The sequence below is a fragment of the Giraffa tippelskirchi genome, chromosome 8 (genome assembly GCF_054371585.1).
Source record: "Giraffa tippelskirchi isolate mGirTip1 chromosome 8, T2T-mGirTip1v1.2.pri, whole genome shotgun sequence".
In the NCBI taxonomy this organism is placed as follows: Eukaryota; Metazoa; Chordata; class Mammalia; order Artiodactyla; family Giraffidae; genus Giraffa; species Giraffa tippelskirchi.
This window is the reverse complement of record NC_137282.1, coordinates 83,592,648-83,618,983: the sequence shown is the minus strand read 5'-3', so window position 1 is coordinate 83,618,983 and position 26,336 is coordinate 83,592,648. Positions and strand designations below refer to the sequence as shown.

The following is a 26,336-nucleotide window of genomic DNA, read 5'->3' as shown; positions in this document are numbered from 1 at the left end:
CTGACCTCCAGCTCTCCCAGTTTTCCCATCTCTTTCCAAGAAAACTCAAAGTCCAATGGCCTCCACTAAAGTCCTAATCAGCCTCCACCAACTGTGACTTCCCCTTCTCTCTGACCTCATCTCCTTCCACTCTTCACCCTCACAACCCCCTAACCCAACCACACAGGCACCCCTGCCCTTCCATGAACACCCCAGGATGATTCTGCATCAGGGCTTTAGCATTTACCTTGGAGCTCTCCCTCCAGGTGGATGGATAGACAATAGATAGATCAATGGATACACATTGATCTATCCAGAGAGTTCACCCCGTCCTTCTTATTCAAATGTCACCTTCTCAGGAGGCTTATTCTGACTATACATAGGCTTCCCTGTTTCATTTTTCTCCACAGCTCTTTCACCACCTGACATGCTATCTACATTTTTAATGTTATCTCTTCACCTCCTGCCTGCCCTGACTATAATGTAAAGTCCATGAGCATAGGGATTCCTTTTGTCGATTTTGTTCACTGCTGAATCCCCAGCATCTGAAATAGTGCCTGGCACATAGTGGGCATGAAATATTTGTTTGAAAAAGTAAGTGGATATATCATAAAATAACTTGAGAAGCCGATTCTTTAGAAAATAGGAATCCCATGGACATTAAGAATGAAGTTGAAAACAAGGTAGTCACTGACCTGGGATCTCGCCCAGGATCACCAAGTGACCTTGACAGGGCTCTGGGCCTTAGTTCCCTCAGTGCTGAATGTGGAGGTGGTGCTTTCCAGCTCTTTGAGTTTACAAACCCTCAGTAAATGAATATTGGCTGTGAGACCTCACTATCTCCCGTGTTCAAGGAAATAAACCACCAGCTATTAATACAAATAGGCACTGGCATCTACCTCTAAAGGATTAAATTATGAATCATGGCCTCTGCTGACCTCCATCATACCCTGAAAAGGGTTCAGCTTGGAAATCAGGAATGAAGCACTCTGTGCTCTGGGAAAAATGGGCAGACCAGGTCTTCAGACAGATAATTTCAGAAGATTTTATGAGCCCAGTTCTTCTATCTTTTCGTATCTACAAAAGCACTAAACTCTTTCGTGGTAGCATCTACTCCTTGTGACTAGCAGCAACCTTCTGCAAAAACAAAAAAAAAGCATGCTTGATTGCATGTACTCTCCCTTTCCCAAAATCACATATCCCCTACCTCTTTGGAACAATTTCTCAGAGCGATTTTAAATACTGTCTCCTGGGCTATAGTCCTCGTTTTGCACCCAAATAAAACAACTCACAACTCCCATGTGTATTTTTTCTCAGTCGACAAAGCTACATAGGCAAAGAAGAATGAGATAAGATCTGTGCTCTCTGAGTGAAAGACCAAAAATAATCCATATTTTTGCAATCCATGTAAAAGGTACCATTCTCTTATTATATGAGATGATACTACTTCTTGTGAAAGAGTTCCCCCTGTAATCTACCTCTGCCCTGGGTCCTGGGAAGCAGACCTGTCTGACTTCCTGCTGTATCTACCTATCCAGAGACACTACCAGGGGAGAGAAGGAGAGAGGAAAAGAGTCAGAGTATTTGTTCTCCAACTTCCTCCCTAGGAGGCTGTCATGGGACACATGTGTGAAAGTCACCACACTTGACCTCCCTCTTTATCTCTAGAAGCTGGTAATTGCCCCCTCTTGGTTTCCTTACATCTACTCAAACTTTTGCAAACAGTCCCTTCACTAAGCTCACTTCAAATAACCCAATTACATAGCCTCTGTTGGGCTTCCCAGGTGGTTCAGTGGTAAAGAATCTGCCTGCCAACGCAGGAGCTATAGGAGATGCAGATTCGATCCCTGGGTCAGGAAGATCCCCTGGAGGATGAAACAGCAACCCACTTCAGAATTCTTTTGTGGATAATCCCATAGACAGAAGAGCCTGATGGGCTACAGTCCACGGAGAAGCAAAGAGTCAGATACGACTTAGCAGCTGAGCACGCACAGCCTCTGTTTCCTGCTGGGAGGCGGGAGACACCTGAGATCATTAGAAAAGTCATCCTTCTCCCTAGGTTCCTTCTTATTTGCAAGTATCTGTTTCCTGTTTGGTGGCAGAATCAGACAAGCTCCATCAGACTCAGCCAGTGGGAACTGTGTCCCTCCCACACGTCTGTCACTGGGTCGAGCTGATTTCTTACACTCTCTTCTCTGTGCCTCACCACGATTGCAGCCCTCCTCGCTCATCAAAGCATCTAAGTGATTCAGAGGTTTAAATACTAAGAAACAATCCCTATGAAGAATTGTGTAAGAGCAAGGAGTGCTCCCAAGAGCAGAAAAGATGAACCATGAAATGATGAGTATAAAGGAAAGAGAACAAAGTGAACAATAAGGAAATAGGAGGAAACAAAAGGAAAAATAGTTAAGAACATCTGTGGATTACTCATGTCAACATATTAACGTTTCAAAATCCACTGAGCCAGAGTGGAATAAGTAGTATATGGTTGTTCACCGTGTGGTTGAGAAACACTAGCTGACAGATTGATGAGATGCTACAGCTGAACTAGAGCACCATAAGTGCCATTTCTTTGGAAAATTATGTTTTCTTATCATTTGTTTTAGTCTTTCTTCCCGCTCTAGCCGGAGGGGGTAAAACATCGGTGTGCCGATTATAAGTAAATGGATGGTAACGTAGGATGTAGAAAAGCCTCGGAAGAGCAATTAATAGGTAGCAGGTATTTAAGCAGCAAAGTGAATCATTCCCTTTAGAACCAATAAAGTTGCACAAATGAGTGTTGCTCAGCTTTACACGCACTGCGGCATTAACAGATCAATGGAGCGATTACCTCAAAGGGCACCTAAGTGTAAAATCACACCTGAAATTATGTTTATGCACAAACTGCACATTTAACATGCAGATCTGTCTAGGTGACGAGGGAAACAAACCATTTCTTCCTCCTCCTGTTAGGTTTTTCATCTTACATTCTAAAGATTTACAAATCAGTGAAGCTCACCAATTTATAGGCCTGTCCCAAGATCCTGGAGTAATGCCAAGCGAAGCCTCTTTTTTTCTCTCCCTCTCCCCTTACCCTCTCTGTTGACAACAGTGCAAACCTGTCCAAATACAGTTAGGTTACAGGTTCTCCAGGTCTCTTCTTTATCTCAGAACATTCATGTGAAAATTAAGTCACAAGAATTTCTATCATGGGGAAAATTCCCTTAGTATGCACTAATTAATCCATTCCAATTTTAACAAAATTGCTACAAAATAGAGGGTTTATTAAACTTCCTGGAGAATTTCCTAAAATTCTGGGGAAAAACCCCAGCATCGTACTACAGAGATCAGCAAACTACATGCCATAGGCCAAATCTGGACAGCCACCAGTTTTTCTAAAACACATGATTGTTGAAATAAATTTCTAGGCCTATGATGAACTCAATTCTGCCAGGGTTTCTACATCAGCAACCCCAAACTTAAGATGACTTTCATATCCCTGAAAATGTTCCACTTGACCAAATACACAGTCTATAGGCACACCTCACTTTATTGTGCTTCACTTTATTGTACTCCACAGGTAACGTGTTTTTTACAAATTGAAGGTTTGTGGCAACCCTATGTCGAGCAAATCTATTGGCACAATTTTTTCAATACAATTTGCTTACTTTGTGTCACATTTTGGTAAATCTTGCTGGTGTGACCTCACCAGGCCACTAAAACTTACTTCATATCAGCAATAAGGTTGATTTCTAGAGAGATCATACCAGCTGTAACATTTCCTTAAGCCAAAATCTAACTTAGAACAAGGCTGACAGTGAAGAAGCTGCAGAAGAAAAGTTTGAAGATCTAGTGACTTCAAGTCCTAGGAGAACAGCTCAGGGCACAGAGTCATAAAGGAAAAGCGACACACCAGCCGGTGGTCACCTAGGTCAGTCACACCACCCTTCAGTAACTATGCATGGAGGAAACGAGTATCAACCTCACCTTCGTTTTGAAAAAGTGGGCAGATGTCATAAGGTCTGTTTCACATGTATTTCCTCAAAATAATCTTGAGAAGTAGAAAATATTACCTGCCTCAGACATTACTGTACCCATTTTTAGAGATATGGACACTGAGGCCCAGGGAGATTAAATGACTTTCCAAGAAGGTCTCACAACAAGGTAATGAAAGGACAGTTCCCCTGGCCCTCAGACACAGCCATGGCTGCCAGATTCTGCTCTGTGCAAAGGTCCAGTGTTTGTGGGCAGTGAGGAGCTTCCAAAGGTTGGTGGGAACTTTTCATAGACACTGACGGAAGGCTGTATGAAAGCTGCCAGAGGGTAATGAATGATAACTCATGGGGATAACTGTGGAAAAAGATACTTCCAGTCCCTTCCAGAATGTTCCTCCCACCCCTAGGGGTGCCACAGCCTTTGCCTCTACTGGCTTCCTTGCTACTCATGACTACGGTCAGTGCAGGGCATGGCCACCAAACACAAGCCCTTCTAGTGACCGGGGATAATGGACATCTATTTTGTGGCTACATACACAAGAACGTGTACCCAGGAGCCCCAGCATCCTGAGCTGGTCTCTGGAAAGAGAGTCAGGCAATTACAAAGGTTCTAATCTCAGAGCAAAACTAGGCAAAAGCCAGAAGACACTTGCATGACAAAAGGGCATAAACTTCTCCAGGGGATCTTCTCAACCCAGGGATCAAACCCGAGTCTCCAGCAGTGCAGGCGGATTCTTTACCAGCTGAGCCACAAGGGAAGCTCAAAAATACTGGAGTGGGTAGCCTATCCCTTCTCCAGCAGATCTTCCTGACCCAGGAATTCAACTGGGGTCTCCTGCATTGCAGGCGGATTCTTTACCAACTGAGCTGTCAGGAAAGCTCCCCCTCTAAACAGATACACACCCAGCAACAACTGAACAGAGAGCAATGTCTGAGTAAGCAGGACAGTGCAACAGGAAAAGTGAGATGGGTTGGTGGGGAGGCGAGGAACACCGTGGAATCAGGTTTACAGTATTGCAGAAAGTTGATTGATTGGGGCCAGGCTAGACTGTCTCGGCTCAGCAGAAGAGGAAGTTTCTGAAACTGGAAGAACATGGATTGTGGGGAGAAGAGTATGGCAAAGACCAAACACCGTCATACCTCCCTACACAATCTCTGAGGATCTGAGACCACAATTACACATATGAGCACCAAAAGGAAAATAGACTCTAATTTAGCATAGAAATGCTAAAGCTTATTCTAAAGATTAAGAAAGAACATAGGAGTAACGTAAGGACTTGATTTGAAAGTTATTGCCTTGAACTTAAACTCCCCAGATTTGCTTACTCCCTTCTTTTCCTCCTAGCCTCCTTCCTTTTTTCCCCTCTTCCTCCTTCCCTCTTCTTCTCCTTTCTTCTTCCCTCGCTCTTTCACTCTACTTTGTTCTTCCTTGAGTCTCACTGCAAATCCAGGAGCTTGACTTTCCCTATGAACCTTGACAATGGGGAAACCCATTTTTGGCCTGGTGGGTCTCTAGACCAACTTTCTTCTCACATCTTCCTTTGACTTTCCCAGATGGCAGCAGTAGAAAGCTATCAGTCTCCAAAGTAGTGACAGGCTCTTGGCTTGTGAAGTTGAATTCAGTCATTCACGTACTCAGTCGATAATGATTGAGACCTACTTTGTACAGGGTATTGGGAACATGACCTTGAATAAGTCATTGCAACTCCATATGGAGCTTATCCTGGAGGCGGAGACAGAGCATTGCATGGTTTTGGGCAGTTAAAGGGCTGTACAGAAGCAGGGAATGGGGCTGAGGAAACAGGGTGAGAAGTTTAGAGAAGCTTGTCTGGGGAAGTGACATTTGAGCTATGGTCTAAAAGAAGAAAGGCAGGGAGGTCATGGGGACATGGAAAGATTGGGGAGAGACAGCTTCAATCAGAGAAAACAGCAGGTGCGTAAGCCCCAAGGCAGAACGAAGTAAAATGACTTTTGCTGGGAACAGAAGAACACCTTTTAATAGGGACTGCCCTGAGGATACCAATTTCACGTCACCAAAAAACTTATTGGTTCTTTCTCTGCTTATATCATGAGGATAGGATAGAGAAATTAAATGCTTTAGGGTAGTAGGACCAAGGGAACGTTCCCAGGGAAGGTTATATGGTCCTAGAGTTGGTTACACATATGAGTGACTTTTCGTTTCATTTGTCGTTGGGAAAAAAAAGAGAACACATGACTTCTGACTTCTGCCATTTCTCTTGTTTACAGTTCATATCCTTTATTACTTGTCCCATCCTTCTTAATCCAAGGTAAGCTTGGATCCCAGAGAAAAAGTGACCACCGGACAGGGCGAATACCCGTCTTATTACAATGCCACACTTGTGCGCCTGTGTCCATGAGGTTCCAGGAGTCTCCTGTTCTGATTGGCTCATTTATAAGATCAACCAAGGTTAAAAAGAACGCCATGGAACATTAGGCAAATTACAATGGCTGGTGGTATTTCTTTCTTGAAGAAAACAGGTATCGTAGGATGGGGTAAAGAGTGAGGGATAGTGATCTTCATCTTCTCTGTATTTCCTTAGAGGGACAGAATTAGGAGCTGACGTGTGGAAAAATCTCTGCTGAGAGCATGGACTCAATACAGCTGGCATCTTTATCATTCAAGGTCTGAAATGGTCTAGCTCTCAGTAGAGAATCTGCAATAAAACACTTGGATTTTTCCTTCCTGTTCTACTTGGAAGGTTGTGGAGCTAAGGTGTGGATGCTGAACACACATCACAATTCCCTGGTGAAGCCATTGAAACCCTCCATCTTCCTCATGCAGGCTGCACAGCAGTGAAGGAAAATACTGGGTCCTGGCTTTCAGTAGCTACAGGTTCAGAGCACTCGAGATCTGCCAACTGACCCCAGCTAAGCAACTAAGCTGCTAACAGGGCCTTGCACTAATAAGTCCAGAGAAAGTCAACATTTTGCAAGTTAATAGGGGTGATGTCTTATATTTTTTTAGGAAAGGTGGTGGATGCAGGAATAAAAAAGATGACAGAGGAACCCAACAAGTGGTGGTGTGGAGGGGTGGAGATCTAAGGGTTCTCATGGGGTCTTCTGAACCTCGATAGTCAACTTGAACATCCATTCTGAGGTTCACTGTTCAGGGAGCAAAGTGGGCATGAACCAAGAAAAAGTCCATGCAGGAAAGATCTAGAGGTAAGGAAAAGCAGGAGCTGTGAGAAAGGGAAGCCCAACATGTGGAAATACTCATCTCACAGATTCCTTTAAGAAGTGTTCAAAATGTTTAATAGCTTCTTCGCTTGGGTCTAACCAATCACAAGGGCTGCCAGCTGTGAACTACCAGGGCTATACCCATGCTTACCGGAAGAATTTCAGACCTGTATGAATGTATGGTATGTACAACATGCCTTACAGGTTTTGAAAGAAAAAAAATCCTTAGAGGTTTGTTCTACGCTGTCAGAACTTCTTAGTCCATAGATTCTACAAAGACTGTCCTTGTATTTTATTGAATTGCTGACCTTACCTTTCTTACGCTACTCTGCACTAGAAGAATAAGAACCTTCTTTGATTTGAATCTCACACGGGGAAGTGGCTTTAGCAGTCAGCCAAACCCAAGTTCAAATCCTGCCTTTGCAATTATTATTCTTGGCAAAATACACAATCTTTCAAAGACTCAATTTTTGAAAATCTGTAAAAAGGGATACTATTCCTCAAGCATAGGACTTTTGCAAGGTTTGAAATGGGGTTTCCTAGGTAAGTGCTCCAGATGGTGTTAGCTCTTAGGAGGCTTTCCCAGTGATACCTCTGATAGTCGGAATTTATTGTAATTCCAATAAGGGCTACTTGGTAATTAGGCATTTTTATATATGGAATAGTGGGTTTGGAGGTAAAATAATGGTCTAGACAAACAGCAGAATAAGAAGTATGAATGTGCCAGAATACAGAGTTTTCTAAAACATTAAAAATGATCACGACAAACATATCACAACTGAAATACCAATTACAGCACATTCTCACATATCATGAAACAGGCCACTTAATAAATTCCATTTCTGATTCTGATTTGAGTAACCATATTTATATAAAAACAGTTAAATTGGATTTAAGAATATTTCACAGTTGAGTTTTCACTGAGTCAGCCACATTCCCTGCACACAATTACTTTGAAATGATAAAATTTTACTGCACATGGGAGACCAGTTGTTGCAAAATGTTATACATCTGTAAAGCACTTTCACATACCTTATCCCACTTAATTCACAAAGCTGGCATCCACCAATGGGGAAATAATTATCAGAAACTCCAAGACCAGTCTAGTGTTTCAGTTTAAAAAAAAAGTTCAAGTGCTGCCCCGCTCATGCCCCCTCCCCTGACTCCAGTCTCCACACCCACGTCCAGGACCAGGTGAGTTGTTCTAGCTCATCCTTCTTCTACTTGCTTGTCTCTGTGGACAAGGAGACACTAGGGATAGCAGGAAAGAAGCGAACACAGGGCAGCTCACAGAATGGAAGCAGCGGAGCTGGACGCTGGGGAGGGGCGGGTGGGCACACAGCCCAGAGCGCCTGCTCGGTCTGTGACACCGAAAGACAAACCGCCTGCCTCAAAGCACAGGCAGACCCTGAGGCCTGACTCAGCTACTGTTGCCCCAGTTTGGGGCCATGCATCACGAAGTTTGACCAAAGATTACAGCGTAGCTCTCATCCAGCAAGAGTGGAAGGTGGCCCTGCTTCAGTTTGAAATAAAATTGCTAACATTTCTTCTAGACAGAAGGGGCTCCCTCCTTACCACTTAACTGGGGGAGTTTTAGCTTCTAAATTCTAAAGAAGAGCAGTGGAACAATTGCTGGGTGATTGTTCTCATTGTGTGCATGTGTGTGTGTGTGTGTGTGTGTAGGGTGTGGCTGGGTGATTGTTCTCAGTGTGTGTGTGTGCGCGCGCGCGCGTGCGTAGGGTGTGGCCCCACCATATCCCCCAACAATTTAATCTGAAAGAGCCCTCACATTCAAGGTTAAGGTAAGAGTTGTTTTTAGAAGAGCCAGAATTCCAGGGGCTTAGGGAACTTGGTGAATCACCACCCCTGGAAACAGCAGGTTGGCAAGGAAGTCAGTTGCTGGAGTGTGGTGTAGGGAGAGGGGAGGAGTTTATTCAGATCAACTAACCAATAAACACAGGGCTCTGTGCTGGCCAGGGGCAAGCCTCTGAAAGTGTTAAGACAGCTTCTTTTCAGAGAGCACCATTCTTGGGTAAACAGGACCCAGGGATGATGGTAGGGCTCTTACACACAAAAACCTGGAAGAACTTAACTGGCAAAATTGAAGAGATTACAGTCGTCAAACAAAAGAAGTGCAATAGTTCTGAGATCTCCCCAAGACATAGAGTACTAGGTTTATGTATATGTACCCCCCACTTCCAAAAGACAAAGGGTTTCCAAGCCAGATTGGCAAGGTGGACTAAGCAATCAAATTGTAGTTCTTGAATCATGTGGGAGCTTCTTAAACCCCAGACCATAATTAGGCTCTGACTTTTCACAGACCCTCCAGATGATGCGGTGGACTGGCCCCAGCCTCCCCCAGCCCCCCAGAGAAGTCTAGGATATTCAGGAGCCTATGCCATTGGCGGGACCTCCAGCTACACATCAGTCTGCTAGCCAGCTTGAATCTTCCCTGACCATCCTTCAGAGTGACCGATTTTACTTGGGCATCTTTGATTTCCTAGTGATGACTAACCCTGATGGGTCTGGGATCCGTATTTTTTTTCCTATGATTCAAAGCTAAACCCATCTTTTTACAAGATGAAAAGAGAGTGGGGCTGGGGAGGCTGCACATCGTCTTGGTATGTAGTCTGTTTTGTGCTCATGAAAGAAAACTGACCTCAAACTCCCTAAGGATAATGCAAAAATAAACCTTCTGCTGACCTCCTGTACATAGAAGCAGCCTGGCCCTGTTGAGTGCCTTGCACTTCCAAAGGGCTGAGAAAACCTCAGAAGGAAAGGTTGAGGACAGCCCCACCGCAGGCAGCCCTGCTGTGGGAAGCTAAGAAACCTCGGTCAATTGGGTCCTCAGGAGGCAAGCCCAGCAAGGCAGCTACGTCTGTCTGTCTGTCCTTCAGAGGGGCTGTGGTACTCACGGGCAGTTCTGATGGTGCTGCTGGGCTGACTTCGAGGGCTGGGACCATGTGGATTCACAGCCCTAACAGCAAACTGGTAGTTGGTATCAGGATCGAGGCCCTTGATAACCATGGAATCCATCTGGATCTGCTCTTGGATTGAGGTCCAACTCTTGTCGAAATCTGGCCTTTATTGATTAAAAAAAAAAGAAAAGCAGAATGAGAAACAGTATTTTAGGAATAGCAGAAAAAATGGAAGCTTGCTGGCTATGCAAACTAACAGCGTTTGAACACCGGAAGCAAGACTTATAAAAATGAGTGAATATTTCCTACCGAAAAGTCATCTTGATTTGACATCACAGGTAAAAATTTGCAGGTCCTTGCTGATAAATGCAAGTAGATCATTTTTTAGGGCCAGTTTTCAGCACTGTTTCAAGATGACTGGCTTTTCCTTGCATGACCTTGACTGTGGTGAAAAGATTCCCATATAGGAGGTCATTTTCAAGGACTCTGACTGCCAGATGTTTCATAAACAAGCCTTCCCCTGACAGTCCCTGTTCCCAGGGGTCAGGAGAGCACAGATTCTATCTATTCACAATCTGTTCGCAAAATAAACAAATATAAATTTTTAGGGCAACTAGTGTGTGAACTGCCATGGGAAAACCCAAGAAGACTCTGTTCACAGCCATTCTTACTCTTCACAAAACTGCACAACTGCGCCAACTTGCTGAACATTCACACGTCCTTCTGAGAACCCTACAGAGAGTGCAGATCTTGACTTAGAGCTTCCACCTAAGGGACAACATACAGGGGTTAAGAGAACAAATTCTGGAGCTAGACCGAGCCATTCAAATCCTGCCTCTATTGATCAATAGCTACTATTTCGCCTCTTTAAGTCTCTAGTTTCTAATCTGTAAAATGGTGTGATAAAAGTACCGACTTCAGAGGGTCATTATAAAGGAGAAATGAGCTCTGTATTCTGATCAACAGTGTCTGGCATTGTAACAGAGCAGGATCTTATGGGACCTTCCCAGTACAAGACCCTCCACTTCCCAATGTTCTCAGCCTGCCTTCTGGCTATAGAAAAACTCTATGTGTGTGTTCAACTGCTAAGTTGTGTCTGGTTCTTGGTAACTCCATAGACTGTAGCCCACCATGCTCCTCTGTCCATGGAATTTTTCAGGCAAGAATACTGGAGTGGGTTGCCATTTCCTCCTCCAGGGGATCTTCCTGACTGAGGATTGAACCCGCGTCTCCTGCCTAAATCTCCTGCATTGGCAGACAGATTGTTTACCACTTGAGCCACCTGGGAAGCCTAGAAAAACTTTAGTCAAAGAATAAATGCAATCAGAGAAGTGAGAAAATGCAGAAAGAAAAAAAAACAACAACAACAACAGTCAAACAAGATAAAATAATAGTAGTTAAGCCATTAAAAAAAAGTCAAGGAATTGTAGTTCCCCCTCAAGGGCTTCCCTGGTGGCTCAGCTGGTAAAGAATCCTTCTGCAACATGGGAGACCTGGGTTCGATTCATGAGTTGGAAAGATCACCTGGAGAAGGGAACAGCTACCCATTCCAGTATTCTGGCCTGGAGAATTCCATGGAGCATAGTCCATGGGGTTGCAAAGAGTTGGATATGACTGACGTCACGTCACTTCACTTCACTTCACTTCACGGGCTATAGATAATATCCTGAGCCATGTACTTTGAGCTGTTTTGCAGCAACTGAAACCCCCACCAGGTGAAGATGTTAACTGTATGCTGCCCACAAGCACACAGATCCCAGCCCATTTGGAACCAGAAGGCTGATGATATTGACTCCTGATTACCTCACCAACAACCAATCAGAAGAATGTCCAGGAGCTGATTACACACCCTACAACCCCTTCCCATACATGTTAAAAAACCTTTTCCTGAAAGTCTTCAGGAGTTTTAAGCACTAGCTACCCTGGATGCCTTGATTGGCTCCTGCAATAAACGTTGCACTTCCCTTCACCACAACCCAGTATCAGTGGATTGGCTTTACTGAGCCCAACAAGAGGACCCAAGTGTGGTTCGGTAACATCATCATATAGTAAACGCTCAGCATGGATTAGCATCATGTAAGGGATGTACCCAGCTCACAGAGCTGACAGGCAACCCTGGGCCACCTGCTTACTCTATATACCTGTGAACTTCAATGCAGTAGCACTAGCCTAGGTAGCTAATCAGTACTTGAAATGCAGCTCATCTGAATTGGGAAGTGCTATGAGTGCAAAATGGACAATGGATTTTTTTAAGTGTAAAATATTTCATTAATATTTATATGGATTATGTGTTGAAATGATTATATTTTAGATTCAGTGGGTTAAAAAATACATTGTTGAAATTAATTTCTTTTGTTTCTTATTACTTTTTAAATGGCCATATTAAGAAACTTAAAATTTCATGTAGGCTTGCATTTTCTAATGGACAAGTGCTGTTCTGTATGGACTTCCTAGCTGGAGGGAGAAAGGAGAGATTTTCAGCTAGTGAGAACTGCAAAATAAAATTTGGGAATATTTGTGCATGGCTGAGGGACAGTGCAAATGGCCTAACTGGAATGGAGGATTTTTATTAATAACTAACAATAACTATCATTTATCATGTTCTTGTGAAGTATCAAGTATTTTTCTAATAGTTTAACTCATTTACTTCTCAAAATTACCCTATGAAGTAGGTATTAAAATTAAACATCCCCACTTTCTTTGAAGAGGAAATTAAGGCCCAGAATGGGTAAGTAACTTGCCTGAGGTCACACAGCTGATAAACGTGAGGCCTACTTGGGTTGATGGGAGAAGATTAGACTAAAATCTTTGATGTTGAATGAAAAGTTGGGGTGATAGTGGTTGCAGGGGTTAGTCTCCATCTTAGTTAGCTCCCTGACCAACTTCTCAGCTCTCCAATTGTTAAACACTTCTGCTCACAGGTATTTAGAGGAATGTGTATGTGTGTGCATGCATGTGCATGCTCAGTTGTGTCTGACTCTTTACAACCCCATGGACTGTATCCCACCAGGCTCCTATGTCCATGGGACTTTTCAGGCAAGAATGCTAGAGTGGGTTGCCATTTCCTTCTCCAGGGGATCTTCCCAACCCAGGGATTGAACCCGCATCTGAATACTCATCTCCTGTGTCTCCTGCATTGGCAGGCAGATTCTTTACCACTGTACCACTTGGGAAGCCCCATTTAGAGGAAGGCAGGAAGCAAAAAGATTGACATCTGTCCTTTACAAACAACTTAATAGGCAAGCAAATAAACACTCATTTTGCTGAAAGGAGATGTGTGGACGGTGCATGGATTTCTCTAACATGTGCTCTCCTAGCTTTTCATTAGCAAGAATTGATGAGAGACAGATGGAGTCCTAAAGCCCAGTAAAGGATGCTTCTGTGGGCTAACTGTGCTAATGAGGAGTTTACGGGGCCCATATCTCACAAGAATTCACATGTTTGGAGAAGCAGAGGTCACGGGGATGGCCACTGGAGGAAGTGGGGCTCATTTCTCTTTCGACTTTCCTTTCCCTAAAGATGGACTTTTCATGTAAACAAACACTGTCACTGAAGAGAAAACTTTAGTGAGTGGAAGGAAACACATTTACACACTCAAATTTAAACAAAATCACTTCGCAGAGGAAAGTCATCGGGGATGCCCAACAGTAAAGTCAGAAAAGATGTGATCTTTAGATAAAACTCTCCTATTATCCTTTGCTAAGCTTCCCTTGTGACATTTTAGAGGAAAGGACCTGCAACTGCTCTCAAAATGTGCCATCGTCCACCCAGGGCTACCTGCAAATATCTGCAACAATCTTCATTGTTCAACAGTTTCCCAGCTCCCCCACCAACAGACTATTTTGTATTTGTTCATTTTATGTGAGAAAGAAAGTCATATTTTCAGTGAATAAGAGATTGACATTATTAACATTTCATCTCATTGTATACACTGAGAGGAAAGCTCATGTAGATTGAATAGCAGTTCAAAACTGTTAACATTTTGCCTCTGACTTTGTCATGAGTTTTGCATTTAAATGTTTGTAGAGTCTCTTGGGGTACAACAGTGCAAAGGTGAGGTTGAGAAAGAGATAATCAGGCAAAAGTATTGTCTTAGTGCATCCTCAAATAATAGCTTTATCTTTTTTCCGCTAAGTAAAATCATTGTATCCTAACTACAAAGTTGCCAGTCAAATCACCATAGCAACGTGAGCCTGCCAATTTCCCCAATCAGGAAAAGGCTAGAGGGGAGGACGTAGACTAAGACAAGTGCTGCCATCCCAGGTAAGGATGGCTAGCCATGAGCAAAGCAGGCACTTAACACTTCCCCAAGAGTGGGAAGGGTTGGGGTGTGCATCCTACATCTCAGGAGGCCAGTAGGACAACTTTGGAAGGTGGTTGGGCAGGGGAAGTCAGAGGAAACAGATACAATTCTGTCAGCAGTGACTATTCAAAACCCAGTTAGCTGATTCAAGTAATCAAGACTCACTCGTTGTTTGGGTAGGAAGAAGCATTGCCATTGGCAATGTTAGCATCAGCCTGGTTATCAGGAATCTTAGAGACTGTTTGGTCCCAGTGTCTAAGGGTTCTCAAAACTTACATGCAAGATTCTATGTGTGAACATCATTTCATTTTCCTAAGTAAAGGGTCTCAGTCTCTTATCAGATTCTCAAATATAATCATGATCCCCAAAATTTTAGAAGTCACTGTCTAGTCCAGTCTCTCATTCTACCCGTGTGGATACTGAAGGAAAATAATTTATCCAAGGTCATAAAACCACAGGGTGGTATATATTTCTGTTTTATTTCCTTTCTTTGGCATTTTGACCACCTTCATTATTGCCAAGTTCACCCTTAGTGGACAATCATTTTTCCTGGTATCATCAAACCCAGTGGGTAGCTGCCTTGGGCTACTCATTTGGCAAGTGATTAATGATTATCAGCCATGCATCCATCAAGGAAGTTATATTCTGGGAGGCTCTAAGGAACTATAAACACAGTTCCATTTTCAGAGAGTTTATAATCTAATTGGCAGATAATACATTTAAGGACCAGCAGGAAGCCAGGGCAAAGTCATATATTTTGAGAGCTTTATTTTTGAATGGGTCAGTGTGAACTGACATCCTGGGGAAACAATATAATATTAGGAAGAATTTAAGCTAGATTTCAAATATGTTTGGGTTTTGATAACTGAAAAGGAATAGAACATCTCTGGGTGCAGTATTAGTTCTATGTATGGTGTAGATAAATTAAGCATCTGCTACATGTAAAATACACTGTGGGATATTCAAAGACAATAAATAATATGGGTCCCTAATATGAATGATCAATTAATCTATATGAAATATGGGTATAATATATAAAAACATCAGCCATAAGTAAGTAGGTAAGTGAACATATGGCACCTCTCTGCATAGCACACATAGCCAAAACTTTCCTTATCAATTTCTATCAATCTGTCAGGTTACCCAATGATCCTCACTTGCTCCCACTAATCTAGCTATCCATTGGGTTTATTCCCAAATTTATTTATGACTTTTGTGTTTGTTATTGTAATTATGTTGTTTAATGCAATATTATATAAACTAGTGAATATGAGTAAAAAAATATAGGTGATAGCTATGTTAATGCTTTTGAAAGACTTGGTAAAGCTGAGCTACTAAAATACAACTGCCTTTGAACTAAGTGAAAGCAAGACAACTATAAAACAGTGAAAAGATTATAAAATTCCAAAATAATTTGCAATCAGGTAACTTTGCAAGTGACTTTAAAATTTTAACTTGAACATAATGTAAGTAGAAATTGTAGATGATACACTATAAGTATGGTTAAAATGTCTACATTATCAAAAGTAATCTACACACTCAATGCTGCTGCTGCTGTTGCTGTTGCTGCTGCTGCTGCTGCTAAATCGCTTCAGTCGTGTCCGACTCTATGTGACCCCATAGGCATCAGCCCACCAGGCTCCTCTGTCCCTGGGATTCTTCAGGCAAGAAGACAGGAGTGGGTTGCCATTTGCTTCTCCATGCATGCATGCATGCTAAGTCACTTCAGTCGTGTCCGACTCTGTGCAACCCTATGGACAGCAGCCCACCAGCCTCCTCTGTCCACAGGATTCTCCAGGCAAGAATACTGGAGTGGGACACATTCAATGCAATCCTTATTAAAATTCCAATGCCATTTTCACAAAAATAGAAAAAAAATAGCAGCAAACCAAATTTGATAGCACATTAAAAGGATCTTACATGATCGAGGGGAATTTATCCCTGGGATGAAAGAATGGTTCAATGTAAGCAAATCAGGAAGTCTGATACACCACATATTAAAAAGCAGAGACATTACTTTGTCAACAAAGGTCTGTCTAGTCAAGGCTATGGTTTTTCCAATAGTCACGTATGGATGTGAGAGTTGGACTATAAAGAAAGCTGAGAGCAGAAGAATTGATGCTTTTGAACTGTGGTGTTGGAGAAGACTCTTGAGAGTCCCTTGGACTGCAAGGAGATTCAACCAGTCCATCCTAAAGGAAATCAGTCCTGGTTGTTCATTGGAAGGACTGATGTTGAGCTGAAACTCCAATATTTTGGCCACCTCATGTGAAGAGCTGACTCATTTGAAAAGACCCTGATGCTGGGAAAGATTGAAGGCAGGAGGAGAAGGGGACAACAGAGGATGAGATGGTTAGATGGCATCACCGACTCAATGGATATGAGTTTGGGTAAACTCCGGGAGTTGGTGATGGACAGGGAGGCCTGGCTTGCTGCAGTTCATGGGGTTGCAAAGAGTCAGACACGACTGAGCAACTGAACTGAACTGATACACCACATTAACAGAACGAAGGAGAAAAACAGATGACCGTCTCAATAAATGCAGAGAAAGCATTCGACAAAATTCTACATGCTTCACGGTAAAAACTCTCAACAAGTTACGTACAGAAGGAATTTACCTCAATATAACAAGGGCCATGGGATTCCCTAGTGGCTCAGTGGTAAAGAATCTGTCTGCCAATGCAGGAGAAATAGGCTCAATCCCTGGTTGGGGAAGATCCCCTGGAAAGGGCATGGCAACCTACTCCAGTATTCTTGCCTGGGAAATCCCACAGACAGAGGAGCCTGGTGGACTACAGTCCATAGCGTCGCAAAGAGTCAGACACGACTCAGTGACTAGAACAACAACAATAAAGGCCATACGTGACAAACCCACAGCTAATATCATACTCAGCCGTCAAAAGCTAAACAGTGTTCGTCTAAGATCAGTAACAGGGTGAACAAAGGTGCCCACCCTGACCATTTCTATGAAACTAGTACTAAAAGTTCTAACCACGGCAGTTACACAAGAAAAAGAAATAAAAGCCATCCAAATTGGAAGGGAAGAAGCTAAATTGTCTCTGTTCACAGATGACATGGTATCATACAAAGGAAACCTTAAAACACTTCACCCAGAACTAATGAACAAATTCAGTAAAATTGCAAGATACAAAAAAATACAAAAATCAGTTCTGTTTCTATACACTAACCAACTATCTGAAAAAGAAGAGCTTTAGGAAATGTAAATAGTTGCTTGGAACATGGCCTCATAAGACATTCATGACAAAACAAAAATTCAAGACGATCTTATGTGCAGAAACAAAAAGGCAAAGCCACCTCAAATGATAAATGTAAAATCTTACATTCGGGTTTTTTTTAGAAAGCAAATGGCATAGATATATGGTAGAGAAAACCCAGTATGACAAAGATCTATGGAGAAGCAGGGGGTACAGATCACAAACTCAATATGAATTCTCTGAACAACCTGCTGTTGAAACGGTCCAGTGTTCACATCCTGGGAAAAAATGCCTTTCTAGGTTGATCACTTGGCAGAAGTGCTCTAGACCCATCTCCACTGAGGCAGAGTTCAAAGGGCTGGTTATTGTCTGACTTGAGTTAGAGAGAATACAGTGAACATAGGCTAGTGTCTTTAGATGAGAGATAAGATGGTCAAATGAAGATGGTGAAAATGCCTTCAGTGTTTTTCATATCGCAATAGGAGACCCAATAATTCCTTACAAAGAGACCAATGGCAGTGCTTTATAAGGAAGACCCCTCGACGGCAATTCATGGTTGACAACGAAGTGAACTGCATAGAGGGCTGAGCTCTTCATTGGTGGCTGTCTTGAAGCAGAGGTTGGGTGACGAACAATCAGAAATGTAACCAGCTACTTTCTGAACAGTCAGAGGTTGGACTTCATTCAACGTCTCTGACCTCGACTCACAGTAAGAAATACATTTTTGCAAAGCAACCCAATATACCTCTTCATATATGTATAGTATATGACTTAAATGTGAGTACAAAGCTGAAAGAAAAATTTTAAGAAAAATTACTTATCCTTACTGTTGTTCACTTTACTATTTTCTCTTCTTTTCCTTTCTCTCTTTTTTTTTTTAATGCTGGTAAGATCCCACTAAGGGCTTCCCAGGTGGCGCTAGTGGTAAAGAAGCTGACTTTCAATGCAGAAGATGTGAGAGACCTGGGTTCAATCCCTGCATAGAGAAGATCCCTGGAGGAGGGCACAACCCCTCCAGTATTTTTGCCTGGACAATCCAGTGGACAGAGGAGCCTGGCAGGCTACAATCCGTAGGGTCACACAGAGTTGGACATGACTGAAGAAACTTAACACAGTACAGCATACAGGCTCTAGACACAGCACTCTTTACAGCACTGTTTTTCAACATTTTTGAATGATCTACAATAAGACATACACTGAACATTGTGACACAAACACAACTGAAACACGTTTTACAAAATAATTCTTACTTTTATTATGTGTGATGCCCTCTGATATTTTCTTTTCTGTTCCACTTTACTTTCGAAAAACTGTTGGCCAGGACAGCTTCAACTGATTTCTCTACCTTGTAATGAGTCCATGGGTTGAGAACCCCTTCTCTGGAAAGTATGAGCTAAGGTGAGGAGTGACATTCAAGCATGTTACTGACATTAACTAGAAAACAGCACTAGGAATGGTTAAATCCTGCTAAGAAAATGCTTTTGAGAATGGAATTTGTTGGAGCAGAAAACGGCCCTCTAGGGGATTCATAGAACATCCAGAATGGCTGTGACGGTGGAGGCCACTCCGTTCTGGGCCTGAGATAGAGTGGACCAAAAGCCTAATTATAGGACAACCCAAAATATGTGTGTCCTCCTTACCTCAATATGGGACCTAGCATTCCATGGTTTAATGTCTCCTGGAGGACCCTGGATTATTTGGAAACTCCTTCCTTCAATATTTTCTTTCATGTTATTCCTTCTAAGCATCATTTCCGAAAGAGAATTGAAACAATTCTTCTCTGGACTCTCTCACCTCTTAAATCTGATTCTACCATTACACTGAATATATTACCTTCTAATGTAATTTCATATTTCTGTCTTCCCTACTAGGCTGTGAGCTCATTAACATGCTTATTGTCTGTGATCCTTGGAATGTCTGCATGATCTTTCAAAACGCAAATTCTATCAGTCCCTTTCCTGCTTGACACTTCCCATAGCTCTCTATTCCCTTCAGGACAAACATGAGATCCTTTATAAAGCCTTTCCTGCTCCAAACCTCACTTACCTACCCAGGCTTATCTCTCACCAAACAGAGCTCCAAGCTTCTAAGCAAGTCCAAGAGCATTTTCTTTTTGCCTCCAAGACACTGCTAGAGTAGTTTCTTCCAGCCTGAGCTGTTCCACACTGCTTCCTCTCTCTCCCTGTGCCTCATTATCATTGATCGATCCTCCTTGGCTCCTGTAAGAAGCCTTCCCAGATTCCTTCAGAACTGGGTTCAGTGTCAAAGTTGTGTTCCCCTAGGCCCCTGGTCCCCTACTCCTGCCCACAACAGTCACCACTCTGGACTCTGCTCCTCTGCCTTCCCCACTGGACTATCCAACCAAAGGTAGTAGCTGATTCACCCCAAAATCTCTTGCACATGCTTTGCACATGGAGGATACTCAATATGTACATGTTTGGATGAATGTGTGCACATAAGGATGAATTGAACTGAACTGAAATATCTTCAGGCTTGGACATTGGGAATAACATGATGCCCTAAACCAGGGGGTGGCAAACTTCAGCTGGCTGTCAGTTTGTATAAAGTTTTATTGAAACACAACCACACCCATTTGTTTAGGTATTATCTATGACTGTGTTCCTGCTACAAAGGCAGAGTTCAATAGCTGAGACAAAGGCCATACAGCTGGCAAAGCACAAAATATTTACTACCTGGCCCTGTTGAAAGAGTTTGCCAACCCTTGGTCTAAGACAACAGTCTTTAACCTTGCTTGTGCTACTTTAACCATCTGTAGAAGCCTGGAATCCCTTCTTAGAATAATATCTTTAAATGCAAAAATAAAATGCATAGGATTACAAAGGAAACCTATACCAGATTAAATATACTAGAAACAATTACCAAAATAAGAATAAAATTATGATAAGTCAATATACGTATCATTATACTTCATTAATGCATTCAATAATACCTAGAAATGGATTCACTAACTATAATAATTTCATCGTAGTGATATGCATGAATGGAATTTTGAGATATATGCAACAATTGTAACGAGATAAGAACATATCTATGATTCTAAGGAGCAAATCCAAGGCATTGGAATTGCTAATGCCACTGCAGTTTGTTGACTACATTTGTATTTGAATAAATTAAATTTCAGCTGGTAAAACTAAGGATGTAATTTTTGTCCAAGCAAAGTTCAGGGACCCCTGGCCTTCTACCCATGAGCCCCTTGGGGACACACAGACTGCAGGTTAAGCACCTTGCTTTAAGATCCCATAGATTATCCAGAATGAACAGAAAGGAGTGAAAGAAAACCTCATGCTCAGGAAGGTCCCTAAGTCTCTCTCAATTTTACAGACTTGGTTTTATGCAGGATTTGCTCTACATTAAAATGAACTGCAGAGGAAGTCCAAAACTGCTGAGTAATCACAGTCAAGGGAAAAAATAAACGATGTATTATTTGACCTTCAGCTTTCTTCATTTATGAATTGGTTCAACCCAACCAAACGACAAACAGATGGATAGAATGGAGTAATGATAAACTCAGCTGGCAATTTGTCCCCGGTGGGGCAACTAGAGAGCTCACTTTCATTTACAGTTTACAAAGGACTCCCAGTGCTGGTGTGCAAGAATTCGATCTGTGTCACCTCCCATCAATCTGACCAGGGATTACATCAGGAAAGCTCATGGTAGGAGGGACTGAAGCTTTAAGCGATCAGTTTGTAAAACTGTAGGTGAAACTTCTGCAGAAACATTCAGAATTGCCCTTCCTTGTGAGCCTGAGTGGAGAAACTTGATGGCTACCAGAATTTCTAGGACTAGGCACCACTCTGGAAGGTGGTTCTGAGATTTTCAATTTGGAAAATAAGGTAAGAAAAAGGAATTTTTCACAAAGTACCACTTTTTAACATGAAATGGTAGCTGACATCCAAACAAGCATATTTTTGCTTATTTCTACTTCTACTGTTGGTGGCAAGGAAGGTTCATACCTAGCACAACTTTCTTAATAATTTCTTGAAAAGAAAGGGAGTTTTTTGTTGTTGTTGTCGTTGTTGTTTCCTATTCTCTCCAAAATTAATTAATTGTGTAAGGACAATTCTTTAAACATACCAAGTTCTATACTTTTGGGGGCAGGAAAATCAACACAGAGCTACATCACTGTTAAATGTTACTGCCATTTGCCCAGTTATTGCTATAAATTCTAGTAAAACGCTATGAAGCAAGTTGGCAATTGGCAATTCACTTGCCTGTTATCAAGTCTCCAAAATACAAGTTATTGTTCAATATGAAATAAAATCACAATGGGAGCCTTCAAGTTAGTCTTCTATATTAAGTATTATTTGAAGCATTACCACATACTGCTATCCCTTATATGATGAGAAAACAAATGCAATAAACAACTTTGGATTGGGAGGAAGGAGAGGAGGCATGCATGCAGATCCAGTTTGGGTTTTGTCTGCTTTTTTTTTCTATAGTTGTTAAGGAAGGATGTTGGTTACTGTTGTGGCCTTGGAAATTAGTGGTAAAGGATTCACTGAATCGCCTGTGACTAGTGTGGCCATACGTTTCCATGTGGCTCAGGGTAAAGAAAAGAATTGACATTTAAAAACATTCTTTCACAAGCCACTCTTCTAAATATTGTACATGCTCAGTCACTCAGTCTTGTCTGACTCCTTGTGACCCCATGGACTGTAGCCCGCCAGGCTCCTCTGTCCATGGAATTCTCTAGGCAAGAATACTGGAGTGAGTTGCCATTTCCTTCTCCAAGGGGTCTTCCCTATCCAGGTATGGAACCCGCATCTCCTGCATTGGCAAGCAGATACTTTCACCACTGCACCACCTGGGAAGTAGACATCTAATTATCTTCACAACCCTCCTGAAGTATCCACTATTGTCATTCCTACTTTACAGCCAAGGGAAGTAAGGCTCAGAGGGTTAAGGATCTTGCTAAGGTGGCAGCCAGTTGTTGACATTCTCTGGATTCAATCCCATGACTGCCTATGTCCAAATGTTGTCCAGCACCTGTTTGACATGTGCTACGTTTCCTCCATGCCAGGTATCTTATTCCATAAAGCGGAGCAAGTCAAGACGTTACCTTCATGTTCTGGCAAGGAAGACAGACACTGAACAAGTAATCAACTACAAGTGTGCTGAGTGTTGCTAGTAAATGTTGCAGGTATACCTAACCTAGTCTGAGTTGGGGGCAGGGATTCAGGGAAGGCTTCCTATAGGAAGTGGTACTTAAGCAGGGGAACTGAAGGATGAACAAGAGTTAGTCAGCTAGGTAAAGAAATAGAAGAACCGTCCTAGCAGAGGATAGCAAGCATAAAGACCTCTAGACAAGAAAGAACATGGGTATAAAGGAAAACAGAAGAGACCTATCATAAAAGCCTTACTAAGAATCATTTGCACTGACTGAGCACTTACTGTATAACAAGGGCATTATGTATTCTGTGCATTGCATGTGCATTAATTCATTTAATTTCATAACAATGTGAGGTAAGGAAATTATCTCCATTCTTCTATCTGAGGCACAGAGAAGTTAAGTAATCTAACTAAGACCTTATGCTTTAAAAATGGCAAAGACTAGAGTTGGACAAGGAGGCAAGGTCCAGAGCCCTGTACAGTAAACTGCCTACATTGCCTCACCTTTGTCACAAGGACAGAAAATCAAAGTCACCAGATTTTAGAAGTCAAACTGTTCAGCCTTATTTCACATGTAAGAAAGCTTAAAACTGGAATCAAGCCACTTGTCCCCAAGATTAGAGGCCAGCTCAGAACTGTGTCTTCTGATTCCACATGTGGACAAACTTGAACCCGAGAGATGATACCAAGCACCGGACTGTAAGGCTCAGTTCTGAATGGAACACTCCTTTAACCTTCAAAGACAGTGACCTTGACCATGAGTCACACCATGTCATCCCTTAAAACTATTCAAGGAAAATCCATAATCCGTTCAGCTTCCACTCTGAATCCCAGACTTGATCTTCATTTCAGGAACAGTCTTTGCAGGGTCAGTGCCTAAGAAGAAACTAATTAAATTCGTTTGCTACTTGTAGCCCGAGGAAGTTGAAGATAGGATGGAAAGACAGATGATGACTTTTGACAAAAATACCAATTTGTAAAATAATTTTCAAAACTCACCCAGGTGTGCATGACCTTGAGATTCTCAAGTAAAACCAATATGTAGACATTACAATTAGTTTAAAAGCAGCTCTGCGTGAAGATGAATTTTGCAAGTCTTATTAGGGAAGGCATCTGCAAGGCACCGGGCAATTATTTAGGCAGAAAGGTGTGAAAGAGAAAAGAGAGGAAGCACTTCTCTTTCATATTTATTAGTATTCCTGTCTTGGGTTGAGATTCAGAGATCATTTCTTGACCTATGTCCCTGAAACACACAGAAATATTTTGAACTTTCACATGCACTCAAAATTAGCCTTAGTGGCCTTTTTATTGAAAATTATTGAAAAAGTTTTAATTTGCCCTTTCTAACAGTGGACAGTGCAAAGCTCTGAAGCAATTTTAACCAATCAGGTTACACCTACAGAAAAAGCTACATAGTGAGTTCCCTGCATACAAACCTTCAAGTTGTGAACTTTCAAAATGTGAACATGTGTTCACATGGCCTATCATATAAGTTAGTTCACGTGTCTGGTGTCACATGCATATATCTGCTACAAGTGGCTGTGTTTTTGTGTACTTTACTGTACAGTACTGTATAGGATATAGTAGTGCAGTATCTTTATTTCAAGCTCAGGATGTCCAGAAGCAAGCACAAAAGCAGTGGCGATGTAGCAGGTACTACTGTACTTTCAAGGTACTGTACTGTAAGATTAAAAATGTTTTCTATATTTTTTATTTTTTTATATATTATTTATGTGAAAAATGTTATAAACCTATTATAGTACAGTACTATATAGCCAATTGTGTTAGTTGGGTACCTAAGCTAACTTTGTTGGACTTATGAAAAAAATTGGATTTATGAATGCACTCTCAGAACAGAACTGGTTTATATGTAAGGGACTTACTGTATAGGTAAGTTAAACAAGAACTATTTCCACCTTTAACCAACTTGATAGATAGCATATATGGAACATGTTACCTCAATTGAAACTTCAAAGGACTATTTTTCCAGGCCTTTGGATTTTCATTGCCGCCATAGTATATATTTTTTGCTTATGAGAAAAGCACTTACCCTAGGGAAATTCTTAGGCAGAAGGAGGAAAGTTTCTCAGATATTTATAGCCAAAATATTTCAAAACATAGGTAGCTATATTTATGCTTGGTTCGTATTTTAACGAACACCAAGATTGCTGCCCACAAAGAAATTTTCAGTATTGCTTTAGAAATAAAATATCTTTCCTACCTCAAATGCATGGTTTTTCTGTTCTAGAAAAGCAGGAGAAAAAGTTTTAAAATCATTGCAAAATATGTTACAGCCTGCAGGCTTACTTAGAATTTGCCTCTTCAAATATTTTCTACATTGATTAAAAATTTAAAATGTACTGTAAATAAGGAAGCTGATGAATAGCCCCCAGGGCAACCTTGGGAGAGATTATGAAGATTACTCTCATCTGAAAGCTTCATCCTGCCTGAGCCAGAAACCAAACCTCATCTCTGATACTGAGAGGGCCTGTAAGGTGCTCATGCATAGGCATCCTCCAATTTACAGGAGGTAGAAGCTGGATGAGGAACAAAAATGTGCTTGGTCCTAAAGCCCGTAACCTAAGAGAGCATCACAAACACATGAAATGTCCAAATGGAATTCTCCAGGCAAGAATACTGGACTGCCATTCCTTTCTCCAGGGGATCTTCCAGACCCAGGGATTGAGCCCGAGTCTCCTGCATTGCAGGCAGATTCTTGACTATCTGAGCCACCAGGGAAGCCCCCTTTCAGAGCCTCACAAATACATAAAATGTCCAAATATGAACAAAACTAGCAGAAAAGCAGTCAGTAGCCCATCTATAGTTTTTCAGGTTAATCTCTTATTAGCCAATTAAATATTTCCTCAAAAACTTTTTAGTCTATTTTGTAACAGTGCCTTTGATATCATTATCCTTGTTGAATAAGAATAGCAACTGATGTACAAGCGCCTACCAAGAGAGAGGACTGGAATCTCCTCTCCCAGTGATAGAACTCAGACAAGAATTTCACATTCAGGTAGGTGAACCCCGAGGAGAACCACTGGCAATACACTGATTCTACAATTTCTTAGCCTTGGGCTGTCAAAAGCCTGCCTCTTGGATACAAGATAAACTTTTTGGCTCACATAGAGACCTGTCATAGGTGTTTCTGTACACCTGTGAGGTATCTGGGCAAAAAAAAAAAAAAAATCAATGTTAAGCATTAAACAGACCTCTCTGGGAAAAAAGAAAACTGAAGACCCCTAAAGTCTCCCTCACACTAACTGCAGTTTGTGATTGAGAGTCCAGGAAAGCTCTCTCTAAACACATATCCTCAGGCTCTCGACTGAAATAGGATAGAGTCTGAGATGTTTACAAATGAATGCGGGGATTTATTTTGCAGCCAAACTTTAAATGCACAACAAGCTGTGAGAGCTTTCTTTCTGGAATAACAGCAAACAGCAGCCTAAGATGAGGCTTCCCATTTCCCCAGCCAGCAGGGCTCCAGGAGGGCTGAGTCCATGCTTACCTCTCCAAAGGTGGATCACACACGCGAAGAGGATGTGGGGCTTTGTAGAAAAAGCACTGGGCTGGAAATCAGGAGACTTGAAGTTTAATTTTCATTTTGTCCGTAACCAGT

At 41.9% G+C, this 26,336-nt stretch overlaps 1 protein-coding gene across 7 annotated transcripts in view; it reads right to left on the bottom strand.

Annotated features, from left to right (window-relative positions):
* Positions 1-26,336, bottom strand: part of EGFLAM (EGF like, fibronectin type III and laminin G domains) — a 194,809-nt gene that overhangs the window by 82,124 nt on the left and 86,349 nt on the right. For all 7 annotated transcript variants that reach the window (XR_014061930.1, XR_014061931.1, XM_081519289.1 and 4 more), the window contains one exon: positions 10,067-10,233. Coding sequence is in view for 5 of the 7 variants with exons in the window: in XM_081519289.1 (XP_081375415.1) it covers positions 10,067-10,233 (167 nt within the window). In the remaining 2 variants the exon portion in view is untranslated. The remainder of the gene's footprint in view (positions 1-10,066; positions 10,234-26,336) is intronic.